Genomic DNA, 22,115 nt, shown 5'->3' with positions numbered 1-22,115 from the left:
GAATGGGATCTCGATTGTTTGTTGGACTATCTTATTGAAACTTGGGCAATGTATGATGAAAAGATGCTTCTTAATGTACACCAAAAATGAAAGAAATCGGACCATAAATAACGGAGTTCGCTTCTCAGCCATTAGCCTCCCCTTAGCGGTATATTTTCGTATGGTTTTTATGGATGTATTCTCGATTTATTTGGTCTCATGTGATAGAATGGAAGATATACTACAAAAATAAATATGATTTTAATTGGTTTCATGATGAAAAGTACCTTGAAATTGAGCTCAAAATAGCAGAAATGTTTGATTCTTTGGCGACATCAGTGGTAGACATCATGAGGTAGCAGTGGCAGACAACATGAAGCAGCAGTGGCAGACAACATGAAGCAGCAGTGGCAGACAATATGAAGCAGCAGTGGCAGACATCATGAGGTAGCAGTGGCAGACAACATGAAGCAGCAGTGGCAGACATCATGAGGTAGCAGTGGCAGACAACATGAAGCAGCAGTGGCAGACATCATGAGGTAGCAGTGGCAGACAACATGAAGCAGCAGTGGCAAAGTGTAGCATTAAGAGTGTTGCAATAAAGTGTAGCATTAAGAGTGTAGCAATTAAGTGAAGCATTAAGAGTGTAGCACTTATAAGTCACTCTGACTTTTTTGGGTTATCCTAGGTTCTCTACACATGTGGTCAGGAGCAGGAATGGCCGCCGTGGTGGCCGTATAAACCCCAACAACAATGGCTGCTGTCACCACCACTAGCCACATACCTAATGACATGTATTTTATTCATTCTAGTGTATATATCATGTTTCTATGTTAATAACATTGTTTATTATGTCATATTACATGAATTGTGATAGATAAATAAGCTGTAGAGTTGATATTAGGGAAATTATTAAGGTATTTTCTCGTGCCTGGAATTCCACTGGAACAAATTAATTCCATTTCAGTTAATTTAAATGAGGAAAATTGACTCTGCAAATGAGCAAATCCAGTTGCGAGCAAGGTCATGGAACGGATTAAACTTGTAAGTAGAGGTTCCACTGTATTAAGTGAGTAGTAGAGCCAGGCTTAAAAAAAACACTCACATAGTACACACATTCTCTACCTTAAAATATTTTCATCCTTAGCTTATAGTGAGTGATTATATTAATTGTAGGAAGTCTGAATATATGACGAATGGATATAACTGAAAACCGCTGCATTAGTAAAGTGGGGCCCTCCTGTATTCTGATACTTTACTCGTTTTGCCTTCATGGATAACATTCTTTTTCTCAAATTCATTCATATTAAATCAGTTTTGTTTTAAAATGTACACAAGTGTTGGTAGGTGTAGGTTGGTAGACAGCAACCATTCGGGGAGGTACTACCATCCTACCAAATAAGTGTAAAAAGGAATTCTGTATTTGTTTTACATGATAGTAGGATTGCTGGTGTCTTTTTTCTGTCTCATAAACATGCAATATTTCGGGTGTCTTGTTGCTTGTACTTACACCTAGGTCTCACTACACATACATATACATATTTATGTATACACACGCCCCTCTGGGTTTTCTGCTATTTTCTTTCTAGTTCTTGTTCTTGTTTATTTCCTCTTACCTCCATGGGAAAGTGGAACAGAATTCTTCCTCTGTAAGCCATGCGTGTTGTAAGAGGCGACTAAAATGCCGGGAGCAAGGGACTAGTAACCCCTTCTCCTGTATAAATTACTAAATTTAAAAAGAGAAACTTTTGTTTTTCTTTTCGGGCCACCCTGCCACGGTGGGATAGGGCCAGTTTGTTGAAAGAAGAAATAATATATATATATATTTTAGGTAGTAGGTTGGTAGACAGCAGCTGCCCAGGGAGGTACTACCGTTCTGCCAAGCGAGTGTAAAACAAAAGCCTGTAATTGTTTTACATGATGGTAGGATTACTGGTGTCCTTTTTTTTGTCTCATAAACATGCAAGATTTCAGGTACATCTTGCTACTTCTACTTAAACTTAGGTCACACTACACTTACATGTACAAGCATATATATGCACACATTAACATAAAAAATTAACATAAAAAAATTTGCACTGGTCGCTGTTGCCCAGCAGTGGGAGTAGCGACTCTCATTGCTGAGGTCCAGGTAATAAACCCTAGGCATTAACATTAAAATTTTTTAAAACTTTTTGTTAGAGCAACTTCTGTGCCAGATGTACCTTCCTGGACATCATGGCATGGATAAGACTAAGATTACGTGTTGATGACAATCAAAAGTCGAAGAAAGAAATTCTAGAATGTATTTGTTCGAATTCAACTGTTGCTCCAGTGGATGTTTTTCAAACCCACGCTGGGGCAGTACTTCTCCTCTCTTCTGAAGAAGAGTTATTTCAACTGCTTAAGCAGGACGTTCTGGACAAACTGAAAACTTTTGGTATCAACCCAATTGCACCTGAAAGCTATCAAGCCCAGCAAACTGTGTTTGTGGCCAGAATTAACAGATTCATGAGAGAGAGCACAGTGAATGAACTTGTTGAGGACTTTAACAGGGAGAATTCAGAATTTAAGGCTGTCCAAGCATATAAATTCTCTAAACCTGGCAACAACCAGGTAACATTAAAGTTAATACTTGAGACACCTGAAGCAGCCAAACTAGTGTGTCAAAATGGTTTCAAATGTTTTGGCACCAGATGTACACCTGACCAAATCTCTCTTGAGTGGTTTGTCAGTGTTACACAATGTTTTAAATGTTGCGCATTTGGTCATACCACCAACAAATGCAGTACCCAAGCACTGATTTGCAGCATATGCTCTGGCCAACATTCTTTTAAAGATTGTCATAACAAAACTAAGCCCAAGTGTGTCCTCTGCAATGGAAAACACCATGCTGTTTCTGCTATCTGTCCTGAGAGGAAAAACGAAATGCAGAAAATTCTAGAAGCCAAGAAGCTATCCAATTCTAAGAAGACCACTCCCCAGGCACCTCCAACAATGTCCCAAACTTCCTTCCCAGCTTTGCCTGGATCTAGTGGGACTCCTCAGGTCTCTTCCACTGGTTCCAATGTTTGGAATTCTGCCCCTCTTGGAGTGCCCCAATCTAACCCTCACCTACAACATACACAAACACAACAACAAGGTTCAGCCTCACCTCCCATGTCTCAGGTATCCTCAGCCGGGGATATGACGAGAGCGCAACTAATGTACATGTATATGATGGCCAAGGACATAGCAGGCGGTGACATTCAACTCTGCTCTAATATTTTCAATGATTTGTTAATGGCTAATGGGATCACTCCCATTACTATCCCAGATAATGTTAAGGTTATTATGGTCCAGCCCTCTCAAAACAGGAAGTATGTGCCCTACTCTACTTCTACAAATAAGCCTAATTCATCCCTTGTTCAGGGATCACCCACCTCGCATACCCAGGTTGTCATCTCCCCTCAACCCGACGAGTCAATACCTGACCCTAACCATGCCCCAGAGATTGGTGCTTACTCTTCCGTTGTTGCAGCTGATCCTGTTGAACAGAAACTTTCCCAGGGTAATTCACCTGGCATACCAAATTTTTCCCTGGAGCCTCCACAGTCTCCCATTAACTCTCATGAGCCTCTGCTTCTGAAACTGGGAATATCACACCTCAGTTTTCTGATGATGACTCTAATGACTAATGATTCTGTTAATATTACCAGCTCTAGTGAGGAGGGTGACACACGAGTCCAGCAGGTATAGTGTGTATACCAAACATGAATTTACTTGCAGACGTTCAGACCGCAGTACATGTGCGAAGTACAAGAAATAATGGGGATTACAATTTTCTAACTTAATGTTCAACATTTCTTTAATAACCATTACCTCCTTGAAGTTGAACTACATAATTATAATCCTGATGTTATACTCTTGAATGAGACAGCTGCAGGAGTTGATCAACATATTAAATTACGTGGTTGCTCTACTGTGGAGAAATCGAGAGGACCCTATAGTGGCGTAGCCATCTTAGTTAAATTAGGCTATGCATTTAGAAATATTCATGTTGATGAAGATAACATTCTTGCAATCGAACTGACGACGTCTCATGGCCAACTATTAATAGGAACTGGATATTTTCCCCCGAGACAACCATATATAGAGTCAATTCCTCTACATAGGATATTAAGCAGAAATATTCCAACAATTCTAGCGGGAGATTTTAATGCTCATCACCCTGCCCTCTTTAACTGTGGAGCTGGTAATCCACTGGGTGACTTGAAAGAAAAACAACTATTTAATATCATGACAGCCAGAAACTTGTCATTTCAAGACCCATTCTTTAACCCTTTCAGGGTCCGTCCCGTAGATCTACGGCTTTACGTTCAGGGTCCAAACCGTAGATCTACGCCATGAGCTCAGCTCACTCTGATAAACTGTGAGTGGTACATTTGGGCCTAGATATGAGAGAATACATCTATGTGGTATGTGTGCACCACATAAAACAGATCCTGCAGCACACTGTGTATAATGAGAGAAAAAAAATGAAATCATGATTTTTCGATTAAAACAGCAACTTTGCAGTGTTTTTTCGTATGTTTTTTATAGTTGTATTTGCGATTTCTTGGTCTCATTTGATAGAATGGAAGACATATTACAGAAATAGAGAAGATTTTGATTGGTTTTAGCACTGGAAATGGCTTGAAACTGAGCTCAAAGTAGCAGAAATGTTAAATTTTTGCCGATATTCAAGAGTAAACAAACGACCTCACACGTCTTTTTTTTTTGGTGTGAATAAAAATTCATTATGTGAATAAAAAATCAAAATGGAATTTATTTGTAAAGCCTCAAAACATAACTAATGAACAGAGGAAATGTTAGTTTAGTGCCAGGAATGCCTACATTGTTCATTCTGGACCCTATTTTGAAATTGGAATATTTTGAACTTTGTGTTAAATTGGCCAAATTAACAATTTCCGATCACTTTATTTTGTAGTTGAAACAGTTGACTTGGCGATTTCTTGTGCTCACTCGATAGAATAGAAGTAATACTAGTGAAATAGCTAAGAATTTGGTTGATTGGAATAATGTAATTGGCCTAAAATGGGAGTCAAAGTCGGCAAAATTGCCGATTCGTAAATATCGCTGACACATCAAAATTCACGAGAGCATAATTTCGTCAATTTTCCACCAAATTTCGTACTTTTTGTTTTATTACCTTCACAAAAAGATTCTCTACGATTTCATAAGAAAAAATAACAACTTTTTTTTTTTAAAATTCTTGGACACTGGTGCGTGACTCCAGATTTGGGCCTTGGACCCTGAAAGGGTTAAATCGTATATTGGTCCTCATCCAGGGACACCAAATATAGTCCTGACAAACAGACTGTGACCTCTTTCATTGTTGTATCTCACCTTGTAGAAACGTAGGATCTGATCATATCCCTGTTATAATACAACTACAAACTTCTCCATTTAGAATACCTGTACCTCCTAAACCCAACCTCAACACCCTAGGATTTGACCCCTTCAGGGCATTTCTGGGTGAAGATGAAATTGTGTCATTGGAAAATCTACCTTCCACTGCAATTGACAACGCGATCAGGTCCCTTCACAGGCGAATAATTGATGCTACTAATGCAACTTGCCAGTTAGCTTCCACAAAGATCCACCAACAATATAAACCTAGGAGGGAAATTAGAGATGGTATGAGAAATTATCAAACAAAATGTCAAAGGCATCTTCAAACGCGGCAACCACCAGTAGCTACACGTATAGATTAAGGCAAGAATTAATTAACATGATTAGTTATCATAAATGTGACTTATGGAAATTGCTAGTTCTAAAAGCTAATCAGTATAAATGAGAGCCTGCAAAATTTTGGAGTAAGATTCGGCAACTTTTAGGTGCAAAACACAAGGCTCCTACCTACCTAATTCATACCTTCACTGATGTTAATGATGAAGAGGTTGAGATTAAACTTGATGATCCACAGGACCAGGCTAATTTGATGGGTGATGTATGGGAGAAAATTCTCTCCCACAATAACAGTTGTCGATTTAATAATAATCACTATCAGTTGGTCAATGAATGGAGAGATGAGAACTTAGATGATCTACAACCACTACATACCATCTATACATCAACTCTTGAAGAGGCACACCCGCTTACTAGACCTATCACACTACTTGAGATGAATCAAGTTATTGGAAGAATGTGATATAGAGCCCCTGGTCTCTCTGGAATAACAATGAAACAAACAAAGTTCCTACCCAGAAATTGTAAACAGTCTTTGGTTAATATCTTTAATGCCATCTTGGCCTCCAGACATTTCCCAGTGGTTTTTTAAGACTGCTAGGATGATCTTTCTTGCTAAACCCAATAAAGACATCCATCAACCAGAAAACTATAGACCTATATCCTTACTTGAAGTCACTGGGCAAGTTCCTGAAAAGATCATTTCCAACAGAATGAACTACTATATGGAGTTTAACCACCTTTTTACTGAAAAACAGTTTGGCTTTAGGACACACAGAGGTACCCATCATGCAATAAATATTATTTTTGATACTGTAGCAAGTCTGAAACATCAGGGCAATCTTGCCCTAATTGCCACCAGAGATGTTCATAAAGCTTTTGATAGCTTATGGCATGATGATCTTATATACAAACTTATTGACCTACCTGACCATAACTGGACATTTCTCAGATTTATATATAACTTCTTAACTCAAAGAAAAATCATTCCTACCTTTCATGGCAAGTCAACAGAGCCTTTTATGTTGACAGCTGGTGTCCCACAAGGTTCTTGTCTTAGTCCAGTTCTATTCAACATTTATGTGAATGATCTTCCTCAACCAGAGTTTAATGATACAATTATAACGCAATTTGCAGATGATGTTATCCATGTCATCTCGTCAGCTCCTGTAACAGGAAAATACAAATATGAAAGAGTCGTAGAAAAAATGAATATTGAACTTCGTTGAACATCCAGTTGGGAAAAGAAATGGAGAATTACGACTAACCCTGACAAAGTCCTGGTTAGCACAATAGGATGTTTTGCATCAACCATCAAAGATAAGGGGGGTATCTCCATCAGAGGTACACCTGTAGCCATTAGAAATCCTAACAAGATCTTGGGATATGAAATAGACAGGCTGCTCCACTCAACATCTCACATCAATAAAAAGATCAACATAGCCAAAGCCGGTCTTAGCAGTCTCTTTAGATTTAATCAAGCCCCTTCACATGTCAAAAAACATCTGTATAAAATGATGATAAGACCAATACTCGAATACCCATGTGTCCCAATGTCATTAACAACAAAGACCAACATGCTAAAGTTGCAACGGGTCCAGAATAGAGCTCTCCGCTTTATTATGGGTACCAGGAGGAGAGAGTCAAAATGGCAGATTTACACGTACAACAGGATATTACTGCCTTAAATGTACGCCTTGATACGCTGAAGAAGAGACAACTCTATGCAATGCAAGAACTCTACATACCAGATAGAGAACATACTCTCCAAGTTGAAAATACCACTGATTATATCATTAATACTCCTCCTCACAGGACCCAAAGAATGACTCTCCCACAGAGGGTGCGTCGCTTCATCCATAAAGACAATTACCATCGACCAATGATCTTGAGCAACCTCCCTGCAGATGAAGATGATTGGGTAACACCAGAACCCTTCTATGTCTACTAAGAAAATTATGACCCCTAATTAGGGAGACATCTTGTATAACACTTCTACTTCTTCATCTACTGGTATAAATATGCTACATTTACTATGGCTGGACACCACCTTGAAAGAAGCTAACATGTCAAGTAATTCTTTACAAACTGTCCAGATTACCGCCTTGTCTTGTCGTTTAAATATTCGTTATGCAATCGCAAAAAAAAAGTTGCAACTTGTATATATACTATCAATTCAGAGTCATGTACCTATATTCTTTCTTCTTTCTTTCAACACACCGGCCGTATCCCACCGAGGCGGGGTGGCCCAAAAGGAAAAACGAAAGTTTCTCCTTTTACATTTAGTAATATATACAGGAGAAGAGGTTACTAGCCCCTTGCTCCCGGCATTTTAGTCGCCTCTTACAACACGCATGGCTTACGGAGGAAGAATTCTGTTCCACTTCCCCATGGAGATAAGAGGAAATAAACAAGAATAAGAACTAGAAAGAAAATAGAAGAAAACCCAGAGGGGTGTGCATATATGTGCTTGTACATGTATGTGTAGTGTGACCTAAGTGTAAGTAGAAGTAGCAAGACGTACCTGAAATCTTGCATGTTCATGAGACAGAAAAAAGGACACCAGCAATCCTACCATCATGTAAAACAATTACAGGCTTCCATTTTACACTCACTTGGCAGGACGGTAGTACCTCCCTGGGCGGTTGCTGTCTACCAACCTACTACCTAGGATGTACCTATATATCTGTTATATCTATGTGACTCTGATGGGTTAATATTATACCCCTTCAAGAATATTCTATTATTTCACATACACTTTTCTTCAAATTACACTTTTCAAATTGCACCGAAGTGGTTGGGCCACTTACCTTTTATATCCTACCTCACTCCCCCCTCCCACCCTTTTCCAATATTTCTCTCTCTACCTATCCTTCTTCCTTACCCATCTTACCAAAGGCTCTGGTCATAAGAATTGAATATGCACACACTGCTCTGGGTTTTCTGCTATTTTCTTTCTAGTTCTTGTTCTTGTTTATTTCCTCTTATCTCCATGGGGAAGTGGAACAGAATTCTTCCTCTGTAAGCCATGCGTGTTGTAAGGGGCGACTAAAATGCTGGGAGCAAGGGGCTAGTGGCCCCTTCTCCTGTATAAATTACTAAATTTGAAAAGAGAAACTTTTGTTTTTCTTTTTGGTCCACCCTACCTCAGTGGGATAGGGCCGGTTTGTTGAAAGAAGTATACACACACACACACACACACACACACACACACACACACACACCTGTGTTTTCTTTTATTTTATCTTAATAGTTCTTGTTCTCATTGCTTTTCATTTCATATCCATGGGGAAGTGGAATAAGAATCTTTCCTCAGTAAGCCATGCGTATTGTAAAAGTCAACTAAAATGCCAGGAGCAATGGGCTAGTAACCCCTTTTCCTGTATAGCTTACTAAAAAGAAAAAGAATTGTTTTCAGATTTTTGGGAGTTGACTTGTCAGCGGATAGGTTTATGAAGGATGAGGTTAACCATAGAATTGATGAAGGAAAAAAGGTGAGTGGCACATTGAGGTATCTGTAGAGACAAAAAATGTTAACTGTGGAGGCAAAGAAGGGAATGCATGAAAATATAGTGGTACCAACACTCTTATATGGGTGTGAAGCTTGGGTTGTAAATGCTGCAGCAAGGAGGCAGCTGGAGGCAGTGGAGATGTCCTGTCTAAGGTCAATGTGTGGTTTAAATATTATGTAGAGAATTTGGAGTGTGTAAATTAGGAGGAGGTGTGGAGTTAGTAAATCCATTAGTCAGAGGGCTGACGATGGGTTATTGAGGTGGTTTGGTTATTTAGAGAGAATGGATCAAAGTAGAATGACATGGAGAGCGTATAAATCTGTAGGGGAAGGAAAGAGGGGTAGGGGTCATCGTCGAAAAGGTTGGAGGGAGGGGGTACATGAGGTTTTGTGGGCGAGGGGCTTGGACTTCCAGTAAGCGTGCCTGAGCAAGTTAGATACGAGTGAATGTAGACGAATGGTTTTTGGGACTTGACGAGCTGTTGGAGTGTGAGCAGGGTAATATTTAGTGAAGGGATTCAGGGAAACTGGTTATTATAGATTTAGCTGGACTTGAGTCCTGGAGATGGGAAGTACAATGCCGCACTTTGAAGGAGGGGTTTGGGATATTGACAGTTTGGAGGGACTTCTAAACTGTCGTATCTGAGCGCCTCTGCAAAGACAGTGATTATATATGAGTGAGGTGAAAGTGGTGAATGATAATGAAAGTATTTTCTTTTTGGGGATTTTTTCTTTCTTTTTCGGTCACCCTGCCTCAGTGGGAGATGGCCAGCTTGTTGAAAAAAAAAATGTGTTGCCAAAAAGTTCTCTTTATGCAGAGCATTTGAGTAGATTAAATTGGAACTTAAAACTACTAAATGTGAATTATTGAAGTGAAGATATTCAAAGAGATTCAAGGAAACCAGTTAGCCAGACTTCAGTCCTTTATGTGGGAAGTACAGCACTTTTATTCTGAAGGTGGGGATATTTGCAGTTTTGAGGAGCAGTGTAGTATTGGTATTGGCATACCTTTGACAAGACAGTGATGTAGTTAATGATGGCGAGTGTGTTTCTTTTTCGGGTCACCTTGCCTCAGTATGAGATGGCTGGTGTGTTAAAAAAAAAAAAATCATAATATGTCAGGAACAGTAATTTTTAATCTTACCTTACATTCTGATATATGTTTATTGACAGGTTGTGTTTAGATGGTTGAGTTTGTTGAGAATATTGATTGATGTGGCCCTGCTCTGCCACATTGAATGTAGAGTCTTATCAATTTAACATTAGGTACACATGTAAATTTTGTTAAAATAAATGCCACATATCTTACAAAGGATTTTCAGAAATTAATTAACTCGTAGGTGGTGAACCTTCTGTGTAGGAGTATGAAAAGATAATCTTAGATTTGAATGGCATTGCAGATTTCATGGCAATTACTTAAAATGGTTTCTTTGTGTTTTAGGTGAATTTTTAAAGTTGGACAAGTGGCTGACTGACAAAATTAGAGAACATGGAGAGCCCTTTATATCCTCTTGTATAAAGTTCCTTCAACGAAGATGTCCTCAGCTTATGGGTGGTAAAGAGGACATAATGCCAAAATCTTCACAGCTACCTAATGAGACAATGACTACCATTCTTTTGTGCCTGAATGCATGTGCTATGTGAGTATTTTGTGTCACTTTTACATAACATTTAAAATCATTATAGTATTATCTCGTTTGGAATTTTGCAAAAGCTGGAATTTGTGTTAAATTTAGAATCAGTAAGTAATTTGAATCTTTGCAAAAGTTTCCAATTTATATTTTCAATCTTTTTGTCTAGTAATACTCAGATGCCATAGCCTTAAAGTTTGACATGTGTTGTCAGGGCATGTCACCTGTGACTTGAGTAGTCAGGCCTTTAGGTTATGTAATTTTAAGACTAGTGAGATATAAAATTGTGTATACCAGAATAATTATTATTACATGAGCAGAGATAGTTTAGTGTAGACAACTGTATGGACCTAATCCTGGGAAATAAAATATAGTATCTGTCGATAAATATGGAATATAATTACACTACATTTGGAAAGATTTTGGAGTTACGGTTAGTTGTTTCTTATACATGTAATTGGTTTTAGAAAATTGCTTTCAATATTTTATTGTTTTATACTATACCAGTGGTATGTAGAGTGTACAGCCTTAGTCTACAAGTTAACCTGTAAAAGGTTTTATAAAAAGACTAGTACAGTGGACCCTCGTCTAAAGATATTAATCCGTTAATGAGAGCTCATCGTTAGCCGGAATTATCGTTAGCCGAATCAATTTTCCCCATAAGAAATAATGGAAATCCAATTAATCCGTTCCAGACAGCCAAAAGTATTAAAATTTTTTTTTTTTTTATGAAATATACATTTCCCTACAAAGAAAACATTGAGACATGCACAATAACTATGTAAATAAATGTTAAAGTGACACTTAGCTTTATTGAAGAGTGCTGATGAGTGATGAGACACTGTTTTTCTTGAACACTCTGGGATTTTCAGAGTGATACATGAGTAAAGGCTTCACTTTGCATTACAACAAAACATGAGAGTTAGCCTGTCTTTCATAGGCTTGTGTCCTGGGAGTGCCTTTTCCTCCTGAGTAATGTAGGTCCTGTTTGGCATTTTCTTCCAGAACAGGCCTGTTTCGTCACAATTGAACACTTGGGGTTGGAATTTTTCAGCACTATAAACAATGGAATAATACAAAATGTATCGAATGTATGCATGCAATCGGCCACCCTGGCTTGTAAACAATGACGGCAGGGCAGCTGAGGCGCTCAGGCTGAACGGACAGGTTTGGGAGGAATCACGTTCGGCGAGTTTTTTTTATCGTGAGGCGAGGCAAAATTTTTGAATTCAAATGATTTGTATGGCGGAATTAACGTTATGCTATGCGTTCGTTAGGCGGGGGTCCACTGTATTTCTCAAAATCCTACATAATTTTTATTTTAAAATTGTAAGATTGTGGTTGGGCAAAATGAGAGTTCGAGCCTGGAGTTTTTAATCCCTGTAACCACATACAGGGGTGGGGGTGTGAGCGCATGCTCATTTGCATGCGTAGAGTACTTCACATGGCAATACAGTTGGCCTTCCATATCTGGGTTATGCATCTGTGGGTTCAACCAACCTCGGATCAAAAATATTAGAATTTTTTTTTTTCGCATGCTGAGCATTACACTGAATCCACGTGAATAAAGTCATGTGTAGGCAATATCTAGGGACGACTGTATATGTATATATATAAACAGCCATCTGAGTTTTCTTCTATTTTCTTGATAGTTCTTAACCCTGTCAGTGTCCGTGCTGTAGTACTTCAATGTGAATTCACCTCAGCTCAGATAAGCTGTGAGCAGTAAATTTGGGCCTAGATATGAGAGAATGTGTGTATGCAGTAAGTGTGCAACATATAAAAAAATAATCTTCCAGCACACAGTACATGAGAAAAAACTGTAGCCATGTTTTTGATCTAAAGCAGAGACTTTGTAGTGTATTTTTGTATGGTTTCTAGGGTTGTATTCATGGTTTCTTGGTCTTATTTAATAGACTGAAAGATATGTCACAGAAATAACAATGATTTTGATTGGTTTGAGAACTAAAAATAGCTTGAAATTGAGCTCAAAGTAGCTGAAATATTCGATTTTTGCCGATATTCCAGAGTAAACAAATCACATCACTCGTTCAATACTCATACAACTGGTCGGTCTAATATGCATTCACGAATGCGCTAATGTTATTTATATGATCATTACAATAATGTTATTTAAGTGCCTGGAATGCCTACATTGTCTATCCTGGACCCTTTTTACAAACTGGCATATTTTGAAATTCGTGTGAAATTGGCCAAATTACGAGTTTCTGATCACTTGATTGGGTAGTTGAAATAGTTGATTGGGAAGTTTCTTATGCTTAATTGATAAAATGGAAACATACTAGGGAAGCAGCTAAGAATTTGGTCAACTGGAGCAATGTAATTGGCCTAAAATAGGACTCAAAGAGGGCAAGATTGTTGATGCGTAAACATCGCTGTCACAGCAAAATTTGCAAAAGCATAATTTTGTCAATTTTCCTTCAATTTTAGTACTTTGTTTTATCTTCAGAAAAAGGATTCTCTTTCATTTCTTCCTTCTTCTTCCTTCTTCTTCTTCTTCTTCTTCTTCTTCTTCTTCTTCTTCTTCTTCTTCTTCTTCTTCTTCTTCTTCTTCTTCTTCTTCTTCTTCTTCTTCTTCTTCTTCTTCTTCTTCTTCTTCTTCTTCTTCTTCTTCTTCTTCTTCTTCTTCTTCTTCTTCTTCTTCTTCTTCTTCTTCTTCTTCTTCTTCTTCTTCTTCTTCTTCTTCTTCTTCTTCTTCTTCTTCTTCTTCTTCTTCTTCTTCTTCTTCTTCTTCTTCTTTTCTTCTTCTTCTTCTTCTTCTTCTTCTTCTTTTCTTTTTCTTCTTCTTCTTCTTCTTCTTCTTCTTCTTCTTCTTCTTCTTCTTTGAAAAATTCATTGGCCACTGTGGACACTCCAGATTATGGGGGTCTAGACACTCAAGAGTGTGGTTCAGTGGCCTGGTGTGGGTGATGATTGGATGATGATGACTGGGTGGGTGGGTGTGCAGTTGGTATAGGCAGTAATGAGTGGGGTGCATGACTTAAGTGGTTAGGTATGTGGACTGCATGTTAGGGTGAAAGATTAGGTAAGGTGTGAGTGTGAGGTTGTGGGAAAATGGTGTGGGACTAGGCAAGGTGTGGTCTTGAGATAGTGGGGGAATAGCATAAGTGTAAGCATGTGATTGTAAGGAGGATTGTGCAGGTGAAGGTGTGTAGTCATGGGGGAATTATAGTGGTAGGTGCGTGGGTTGTATGGGGTGGTAGGAGGCAGGCATGGGTTGGATGTATGGTTAAGGTGTGTGACTGTTGGGGAATTATAAGGGTGGGTGGTACAGGTGGGGGATGTGGACTGTATGGTGTGTGGCAAGGGCATGTGGCTACAGAGAAGGGAAAAGTTGATTGAGCAGTTGGTGTGGGCAGGGGTGCATGATGGCTTTCCAGAAGTGTGCTGACATAAGTTCTATGGAATTTGATGGGCAAAGTAATAACAATGAAGAGGATTGTTCAAACTGGCTAAATATATTTCAAGATATGGAAGTTGGAAACCACTGTATTGTATCTTCCATTGGGAAGTAGGGTGGTGGTAATGCAGTTCATTTGGTTAAAATGGGACTACAATGTTTGCCTTTCATTTATAACTAGAATAAGTGATAGGGCATATGCTTATTTTCCGGAGTCACTTATTTGGAGGGAAATAGCCAGTAATTAAGAAAAAATAATTTCTTTTTTTAATAATAATTCTTTATTGTTTTTCAGAAATGTCTCTCAGGAACTGTCCGACACTATACTGCAAATGGTTCAAAACTGTAATTTGATAAATAGATCTCGTCCACAACAGGTGGGAGTGGTGAGTCATGTGTTTTTCAGCTATTATTTAACCGAAAAGTTTTTATTGCATATTACAGTGTATTAACCCTTTCAGGGTTTCGGCCATACTAGTACGGCTTATGCCCTAGGGTTTTTGACGTACTAGTACGCCTAAATTCTAGCGCCCTCAAATCTAGTGAGAGAAAGCTGGTAGGCTTACATATGAAAGGCTGGGTCTATGTGGTCAGTGTGTGCAGTATAAAAAAAATCCTGCAGCACACAGTGCGTAATGAGAAAAAAAAACTTTGACCGTGTTTTTGGATTAAAACAGCAACTTTGCACTGTATTTTTGTATGGTATTTATTGTTGTATTCTAGTTTTCCTGGTCTCATTTTATAGAATGGAAGACATATTACAGAAATTGAGACGATTTTGACTGGTTTTACAATGAAAAGTACCTTGAAATTGAGCTCAAAGTAGCAGAAATGTTCAATTTTTACCAAAGATCCAAAGTAATCAAATCATGTTAAGCATCCAATACACGTCAGTTGGTGAGTCTAATATTCTTTCACAAGTGTGCTGATATTATTTATACCATTTCTACACTAATGCAGTAGTCTGCATAACAGTAAATCTTCTATTTTTTGTAAGAATAAAAATTCAAAGTGGAAAGACAAAGAAATATAAGAGGGGCCTGGGGATGTGACTAACGAACAGAGAACTTGTTATTTTAGTGCCAGGAATGTCATTCTTGTTTATTCTGGACCCTATTTGGAAATTGGCATCTTTTGAAATTTGTGTGAAATTGGCAAAATTGCTAAATTCTCACCACTTTATTGGATAGTTGAAATCGGTAAATGGGTGGTTTCTTGTACTCATTCGATAGAAAAAAATGGAGTTCTAGCGAAATAGTTATGATTTTTGTTGACTAGTACATTGGAATTGGCCGAAAATAGGGCTCAAAGTGGGAAAAATAACCGATGTGTAAACATCGTCGAGACCGCTAACTTCGCGAGAGCATAATTCCGCAAGTTTTCCTTCAAATTTCATACTTTTGGTGTCATTATGATCTGGAAAAGATTCTCTATCTTTTCATAAAAAATTTTTTTTTTTTAAATTTGGTGACCCTGAGAACAAGTTTTGGAAAAGGCCTGGGGATCCTGAAAGGGTTAATTGAATTCGTGATTCACAACAGGGACGTATTTTATTTATTGCATTAAATTTTTAATGTTAATTGCTTGGGGTCTTCAGATGTGTTGTAAATGTTTAGTCTTTTCTGCTGCTACTTTGGATTATATATGATGTCTTCAGAATGCCTTTTTTAGTTGCTTTAATTTAATATTTAAATTTTATTTAGAATTTAGGATTTCTTTTTTCTCTTTCCTTTTGGGTCACCCTCTTTTTTGGGTCACCAACATGTTAAAAAAAAACTTGGGTTTTTTTTTTTTTTTTTAACAAGTCAGCTGTCTCCCACCGAGGCAGGGTGACCCAAAAAGAAAGAAAATCCCCAAAAAGAAAATACTTTCATCATCATTAAACACTTTCATCTCACTCACACATAATCACTGGTTTTACAGAGGTGTGCAGAATATAACAGTTTAGAAGTATTTATTTATTTATTTATTATCACACTGGCCGATTCCCACCAAGGCAGGGTGGCCCGAAAAAGAAAAACTCACCATCATTCACTCCAATCACTGTCTTGCCAGAAGGGTGCTTTACACTACAGTTTTTAAACTGCAACATTAACACCCCTCCTTCAGAGTGCAGGCACTGTACTTCCGATCTCCAGGACTCAAGTCCGGCCTGCCGGTTTCCCTGAATCCCTTCATAAGTGTTATTTTGCTCACACTCCAACAGCACGTCAAGTATTAAAAACCATTTGTCTCCATTCACTCCTATCAAACACGTTCACGCATGCCTGCTGGAAGTCCAAGCCCCTCCCACACAAACCTCCTTTACCCCCTCCCTCCAACCTTTCCTAGGCCGACCCCTACCCCGCCTTCCTTCCACTACAGACTGATACACTCTTGAAGTCATTCTGTTTCGCTCCATTCTCTCTACATGTCCGAACCACCTCAACAACCCTTCCTCAGCCCTCTGGACAACAGTTTTCAGTTTTGGTAACTCCGAAACTCCTCCTAACTTCCAAACTATGAATTCTCTGCATTATATTCGCACAACACATTGCCCTCAGACATGACATCTCCACTGCCTCCAGCCTTCTCATTGCAACATTCATCACCCATGCTTCACACCCATATAAGAGCGTTGGTAAAACTATACTCTCATACATTTCCCTCTTTGCCTCCAAGGACAAAGTTCTTTGTCTCCACAGACTCCTAAGTGCACCACTCACCCTTTTCCCCTCATCAATTCTATGATTCACCTCATCTTTCATAGACCCATCCGCTGACACGTCCACTCCCAAATATCTGAATACATTCACCTCCTCCATACTCTCTCCCTCCAATCTGATATCCAATCTTTCATCACCTAATCTTTTTGTTATCCTCATAACCTTACTCTTTCCTGTATTCACTTTTAATTTTCTTCTTTTGCATACCCTACCAAATTCATCCACCAATCTCTGCAACTTCTCTTCAGAATCTCCCAAGAGCACAGTGTCATCAGCAAAGAGCAACTGTGACAACTCCCACTTTGTGTGATTCTTTATCTTTTAACTCCACGCCTCTTGCCAAGACCCTCGCATTTACTTCTCTTACAACCCCATCTATAAATATATTAAACAACCACGGTGACATCACACATCCTTGTCAAGGCCTACTTTTACTGGGAAATAATTTCCCTCTTTCCTACATACTCTAACTTGAGCCTCACTATCCCTCCAAACTGCCAATATCCCAAACCCCCTCCTCTAAAGTGCAGGCATTGTACTTGCCATTTCCAGGACTCGAATACGGCTATATAAAATAACCGGTTTCCCTGAATCCCTTCACTAAATATTACCCTGCTCACACTCCAACAGCTCGTCAGGTACCAAATACCATTCGTCTCCATTCACTCCTATCTAACATGCTCACGCACGCTTGCTGAAAGTCCAAGCCCCTCACCCACAAAACCTCCTTTACCCCCCCTCCCTCCAACTTTTTCCAGGATGACCCCTACCCCGCCTTCCTTCCCCTACAGATTTATTCACTCTCCATGTCATTCTACTTTGATCCATTCTATCTAAATGACCAAACCACCTCATCAACCCCTCTTCAGCCCTCTGAGTAATACTTTTATTAACTCCACACTTTCTCCTAACTTCCACTCTCCGAATTTTCTGCATAATATTTACACCACACATTGCCCTTAGACAGGACATCTCCGCTACCTCCAACCGCCTCCTCGCTGCAGCATTTACAACCCAAGCTTCACATCCATATAAGAGTGTTGGTACTACTATAGTTTCATACATTCCCTTCTTTGCCTCCATAGATAATGCTCCTTGTATCCACATATACCTCAGTGCACCATTCACCTTTTTTCCCTCATCAATTCTATGATTAACCTCATCCTTCATAAATCCATCCGCTGATACGCCAACTCCCAAATATCTGAAAACATTCACTTCTTCCATACTACTACTCCCCAATTTGATATCCAATTTTTCTTTATCAAAATCACTTGATACCCTCATCACCTTACTCTTTTCTATGTTCACTTTCAACTTTCTACCTTTACACACACTCCCAAATTCGTCCAGTAACGTCTGGAATTTTTCTTTAGAATCGCCCATAAGCACAGTATCATCAGCAAAAATTTACTATGTCACTTCCCATTTTGTATTTGATTCCCCATAATTTAATCCCACCCCTCCCCCAAACACCCTAGCATTTACTTCTTTTACAACCCTATCTATAAATATATTAAACAACCATGGTGACATTACACATCCCTGTCTAAGACCTACTTTTACCAGGAAGTAGTCTCCCTCTCTTCTACACACCCTAATCTGAGCCTCACTATCCTCATAAAAACTCTTTACAGCATTTAATAACTCACCATGTATTCCATATACTTGCAACACCTATCACATTGCTCTCCTATCCACTCTATCATATGCCTTTTCTAAATCCATAAATGCAATAAAAACTTCCCTACCTTTATCTAAATACTGTTCACATAAATGCTTCAATGTAAACACTTGATCTACACATCCCCTACCCACTCTAAAACCTCCTTGCTCATCCGCAATCCTAAGTTCTGTCTTACGTCTAATTCTTTCAATAATAACCCTACCGTACACTTCTTGGTACACTCAGTAAACTAATTCCTCTATAATTTTTACAGTCTCTTTTGTCTCCTTTCCCTTTATATAAAGGGACTATACATGCTCTCTGCCAGTCCTTAGGTACTTTCCCCTCTTTCATACATTTATTAAACGAAAATACCAACTACTCCAACACTATATCTCCCCTGCTTTTAACATTTCTGTCATGATCCCGTCATTTCCAGCTGCTTGACCCCCTTTCAATCTACGTAATGTCTCTCATACCTCCCCCACACTCACATCCTGTTCCTCACTCCTAAAAGATGGTATACCTCTCTGGCCAGTGCATGAAATTACCGCCTCCCTTTCTTCATCGACATTTAAAAGTTCCTCAAAATGTTCTCGGCATCTACTCAATACCTCCATCTCCCTATCTACTAACTCTACTACTCTGTTTTTATCTGACAAATACATTTGTCCTCTAGGATTGCTTAGCTTGTTTAACCCTTTGAGGGTTTCGGCTGTACTAGTACGGCTTACGACCCAGGGTTTGTGACGTACTAGTACGCCTAAATTCTAGCGCCCTCAAATCTAGTGGGAGAAAGCTGGTAGGCCTACATATGAAAGAATGGGTCTATGTGGTCAGTGTGCGCAGTATAAAAAAATCCTGCAGCACACAGTGCATAATGAGAAAAAAAAAAACTTTGACCGTTTTTTTTTTGGATAAAACAGCGACTTTGCACTGTATTTTCGCATGGTATTTATTGTTGTATTCTAGTTTTCTTGGTCTCATTTTATAAAATGGAAGACATACTACAGAAATAGAGATGATTTTGACTGGTTTTACAATGAAAAGTACCTTGAAATTGAGCTCAAAGTAGCAGAAATGTTCGATTTTTATCAAAGTTCAAAAGTAAACAAATCATGCTGCGTGTCCAATACACGTCAACTGGTGAGTCTAATATTCTTTCGCAAGTGCGTCAATATTATTTATACCATTTTTTACACTAATGCAGTAGTCTGCATAACAGTAAATCTTCTATTTTTTATGAGAATAAAAATTCAAAGTGGAAAGCAAAAGAATGCAAGAGGGGCCTTGAGACGTGACTAATGAACAGAGGAAATGTCATTTTAGTGCCAGGAATGTCTTTCTTGTTTATTCTGGACCCTATTCAGAAATTGGCATCTTTTGAAATTTGTGTGAAATTGGCAAAATTGCTAAATTCTGACCACTGTACTGGATAGTTGAAACTGATAAATGGGTGGTTCGTTGCACTCATTCGATAGAAAAATGGAGTTCTAGTGAAATATCCATGTTTTTTGTTGACTAGTACAGTGGAATTGGCCGAAAATGGGGTTCAAAGTGGGCAAAATCACCGATGCGTAAACATCGTCCAGACTGCTAATTTCGCAAGAGTATAATTCCGTAAGTTTTCCATCAAATTTCAAACTTTTGGTGTCATTATGATCGGAAAAGATTCTCTATCTTTTCATAAGAGAATTTTTTTTTTAAATTTGGCTGACCCTGAGAACAAGTCTCGGAGAGGGCCTGTCGACCCTCAAAGGGTTAACTCACTCAAAAAAAAATTCTTATTTTCATTAAAATTTCTTGACAGTGCTTCTCCCACTCTATCATCTGCTCTCCATTTGCACTCTCTCATCACTCTCTTCACCTTTCTTTTACTCTCCATATACTCTACTCTTCTTATAACACTTCTGCTTTGTAGAAACCTCTCATAAGCTAACTTTTTCTCTTTTATCACTCCCTTTACTTCATCATTCCACCAATCACTCCTCTTTCCTCCTGCACCCACCCTACTATAACCACAAACTTCTGCCCCACATTCTAGTACTGCATTTTTAAAACTATTCCAACCCTCTTCAACCCCCTCACTACTCATACTTGCACCAGCCCACCTTTCTGCCAATAGTTGCTTATATCTCACCCGAACTTCCTCCTCCCTTAGTTTATATGCTTTCACCTCCCTCTTACTTGTTGTTGCCATTTTCCTCTTTTCCCATCTACCTCTTACTCTAACTGTAGCTACAACTAAATAATGATCCGATATATGATATATCAGTTGACCCTCTATAAACGTGTATATCCTGGAGCCTACCCATCAGCCTTTTATCCACCAGTACATAATCTGACAAACTACTTTCATTACATGCTATATCATACCTTGTATATTTATTTATTCTCCTCTTCATAAAATATGTATTACTTATTACCAATCCTCTTTTTACACACTTTCATTTACCCATTTTCATTTACTCCTGGCACCCCAAATTTACCTACTACTCCCTCCACAACATTTTTGCTCACTTTAGCATTAAAATCCCAACCACAAGTACTCTCACACTTGGTTCAAAACTTCCCACGCATTCACTCAACATTTCCCAAAATCTCTGTGTCTCCTCTACACTTCTGTCTTCCCCAGGTACATATACACTTACTATAACCCACTTCTCACATCCAGCCTTTATATTACTCCACATAATTCTTGAATTAATACATATATAGTCCCTCTTTTCCTGCCATAGCTTATCCTTCAACATTATTGCTACTACTCCTTTAGCTCTAACTCTGTTTGAAACCCCTGACCTAATCCCATTTATTCCTCTCCACTGAAACTCTCCCACCCCCTTCAGCTTTGTTTCACTTAAAGCCAGGACATCCAGCTTCTTCTCATTCATAACATCCACAATCATCTCTTTCTTATCATTTGCACAACATCCACGCACATTCAGACTTCCCACTTTGACAATTTTCTTCTTATTCTTTTTAGTAATTATTACAGGAAAAGGGGTTACTAGCCCATTGTTCCTAGTATTTTAGTTGACTTTTACAACACGCATGGCTTATGGAGGAAAGATTCTTATTCCACTTCCCCATGGATATAAAAGGAAAAGTAATAAGAACAAGAACTATTAAGATAAAATCAAAGAAAACTCTGATGAGTGTGTATAAATAAACGTGTACATGTATGTTTAGTGTGACGTAAGTGTAAGTAGAAGTAGCAAGACTTACCTGTAATCTTGCATATTTATGAGACAGACAAAAGACACCAGTAATCCTACCATCATGTAAAACAATTACAGGCTTTCGTTTTACACACATTTGGCAGGACTGTAGTACCTCCCTGGGTGGTTGCTGTCTACCAGCCTACTACCTAGGTATGATCTTAAAATAAAACCATTATTGATAGTTATTTATAATTTTTTTTTTCAATGAACCGGCTGTATCCCACTGAGGCAGGGGGCCTCAATAGAAAAAAGAAAAATTTTCTTTTTAAATT

The 22,115-nt window shown here is 38.6% G+C and overlaps 1 protein-coding gene across 1 annotated transcript in view; it reads left to right on the top strand.

Annotated features, from left to right (window-relative positions):
- The window catches only part of Not1 (CCR4-NOT transcription complex subunit 1), a 462,156-nt gene that overhangs the window by 85,036 nt on the left and 355,005 nt on the right, over positions 1-22,115 (top strand). Inside the window, exons 13-14 of the mRNA XM_070089800.1 lie at positions 10,641-10,839; positions 14,547-14,637. Of these exons, the coding sequence (XP_069945901.1) occupies positions 10,641-10,839; positions 14,547-14,637 (290 nt within the window). The remainder of the gene's footprint in view (positions 1-10,640; positions 10,840-14,546; positions 14,638-22,115) is intronic.

The sequence above is a fragment of the Cherax quadricarinatus genome, chromosome 29, assembly GCF_038502225.1.
Source record: "Cherax quadricarinatus isolate ZL_2023a chromosome 29, ASM3850222v1, whole genome shotgun sequence".
Classification (NCBI taxonomy): domain Eukaryota; kingdom Metazoa; phylum Arthropoda; class Malacostraca; order Decapoda; family Parastacidae; genus Cherax; species Cherax quadricarinatus.
The sequence above is the reverse complement of the archived record's forward strand: the minus strand, read 5'-3'. Positions and strand labels throughout refer to the sequence as shown.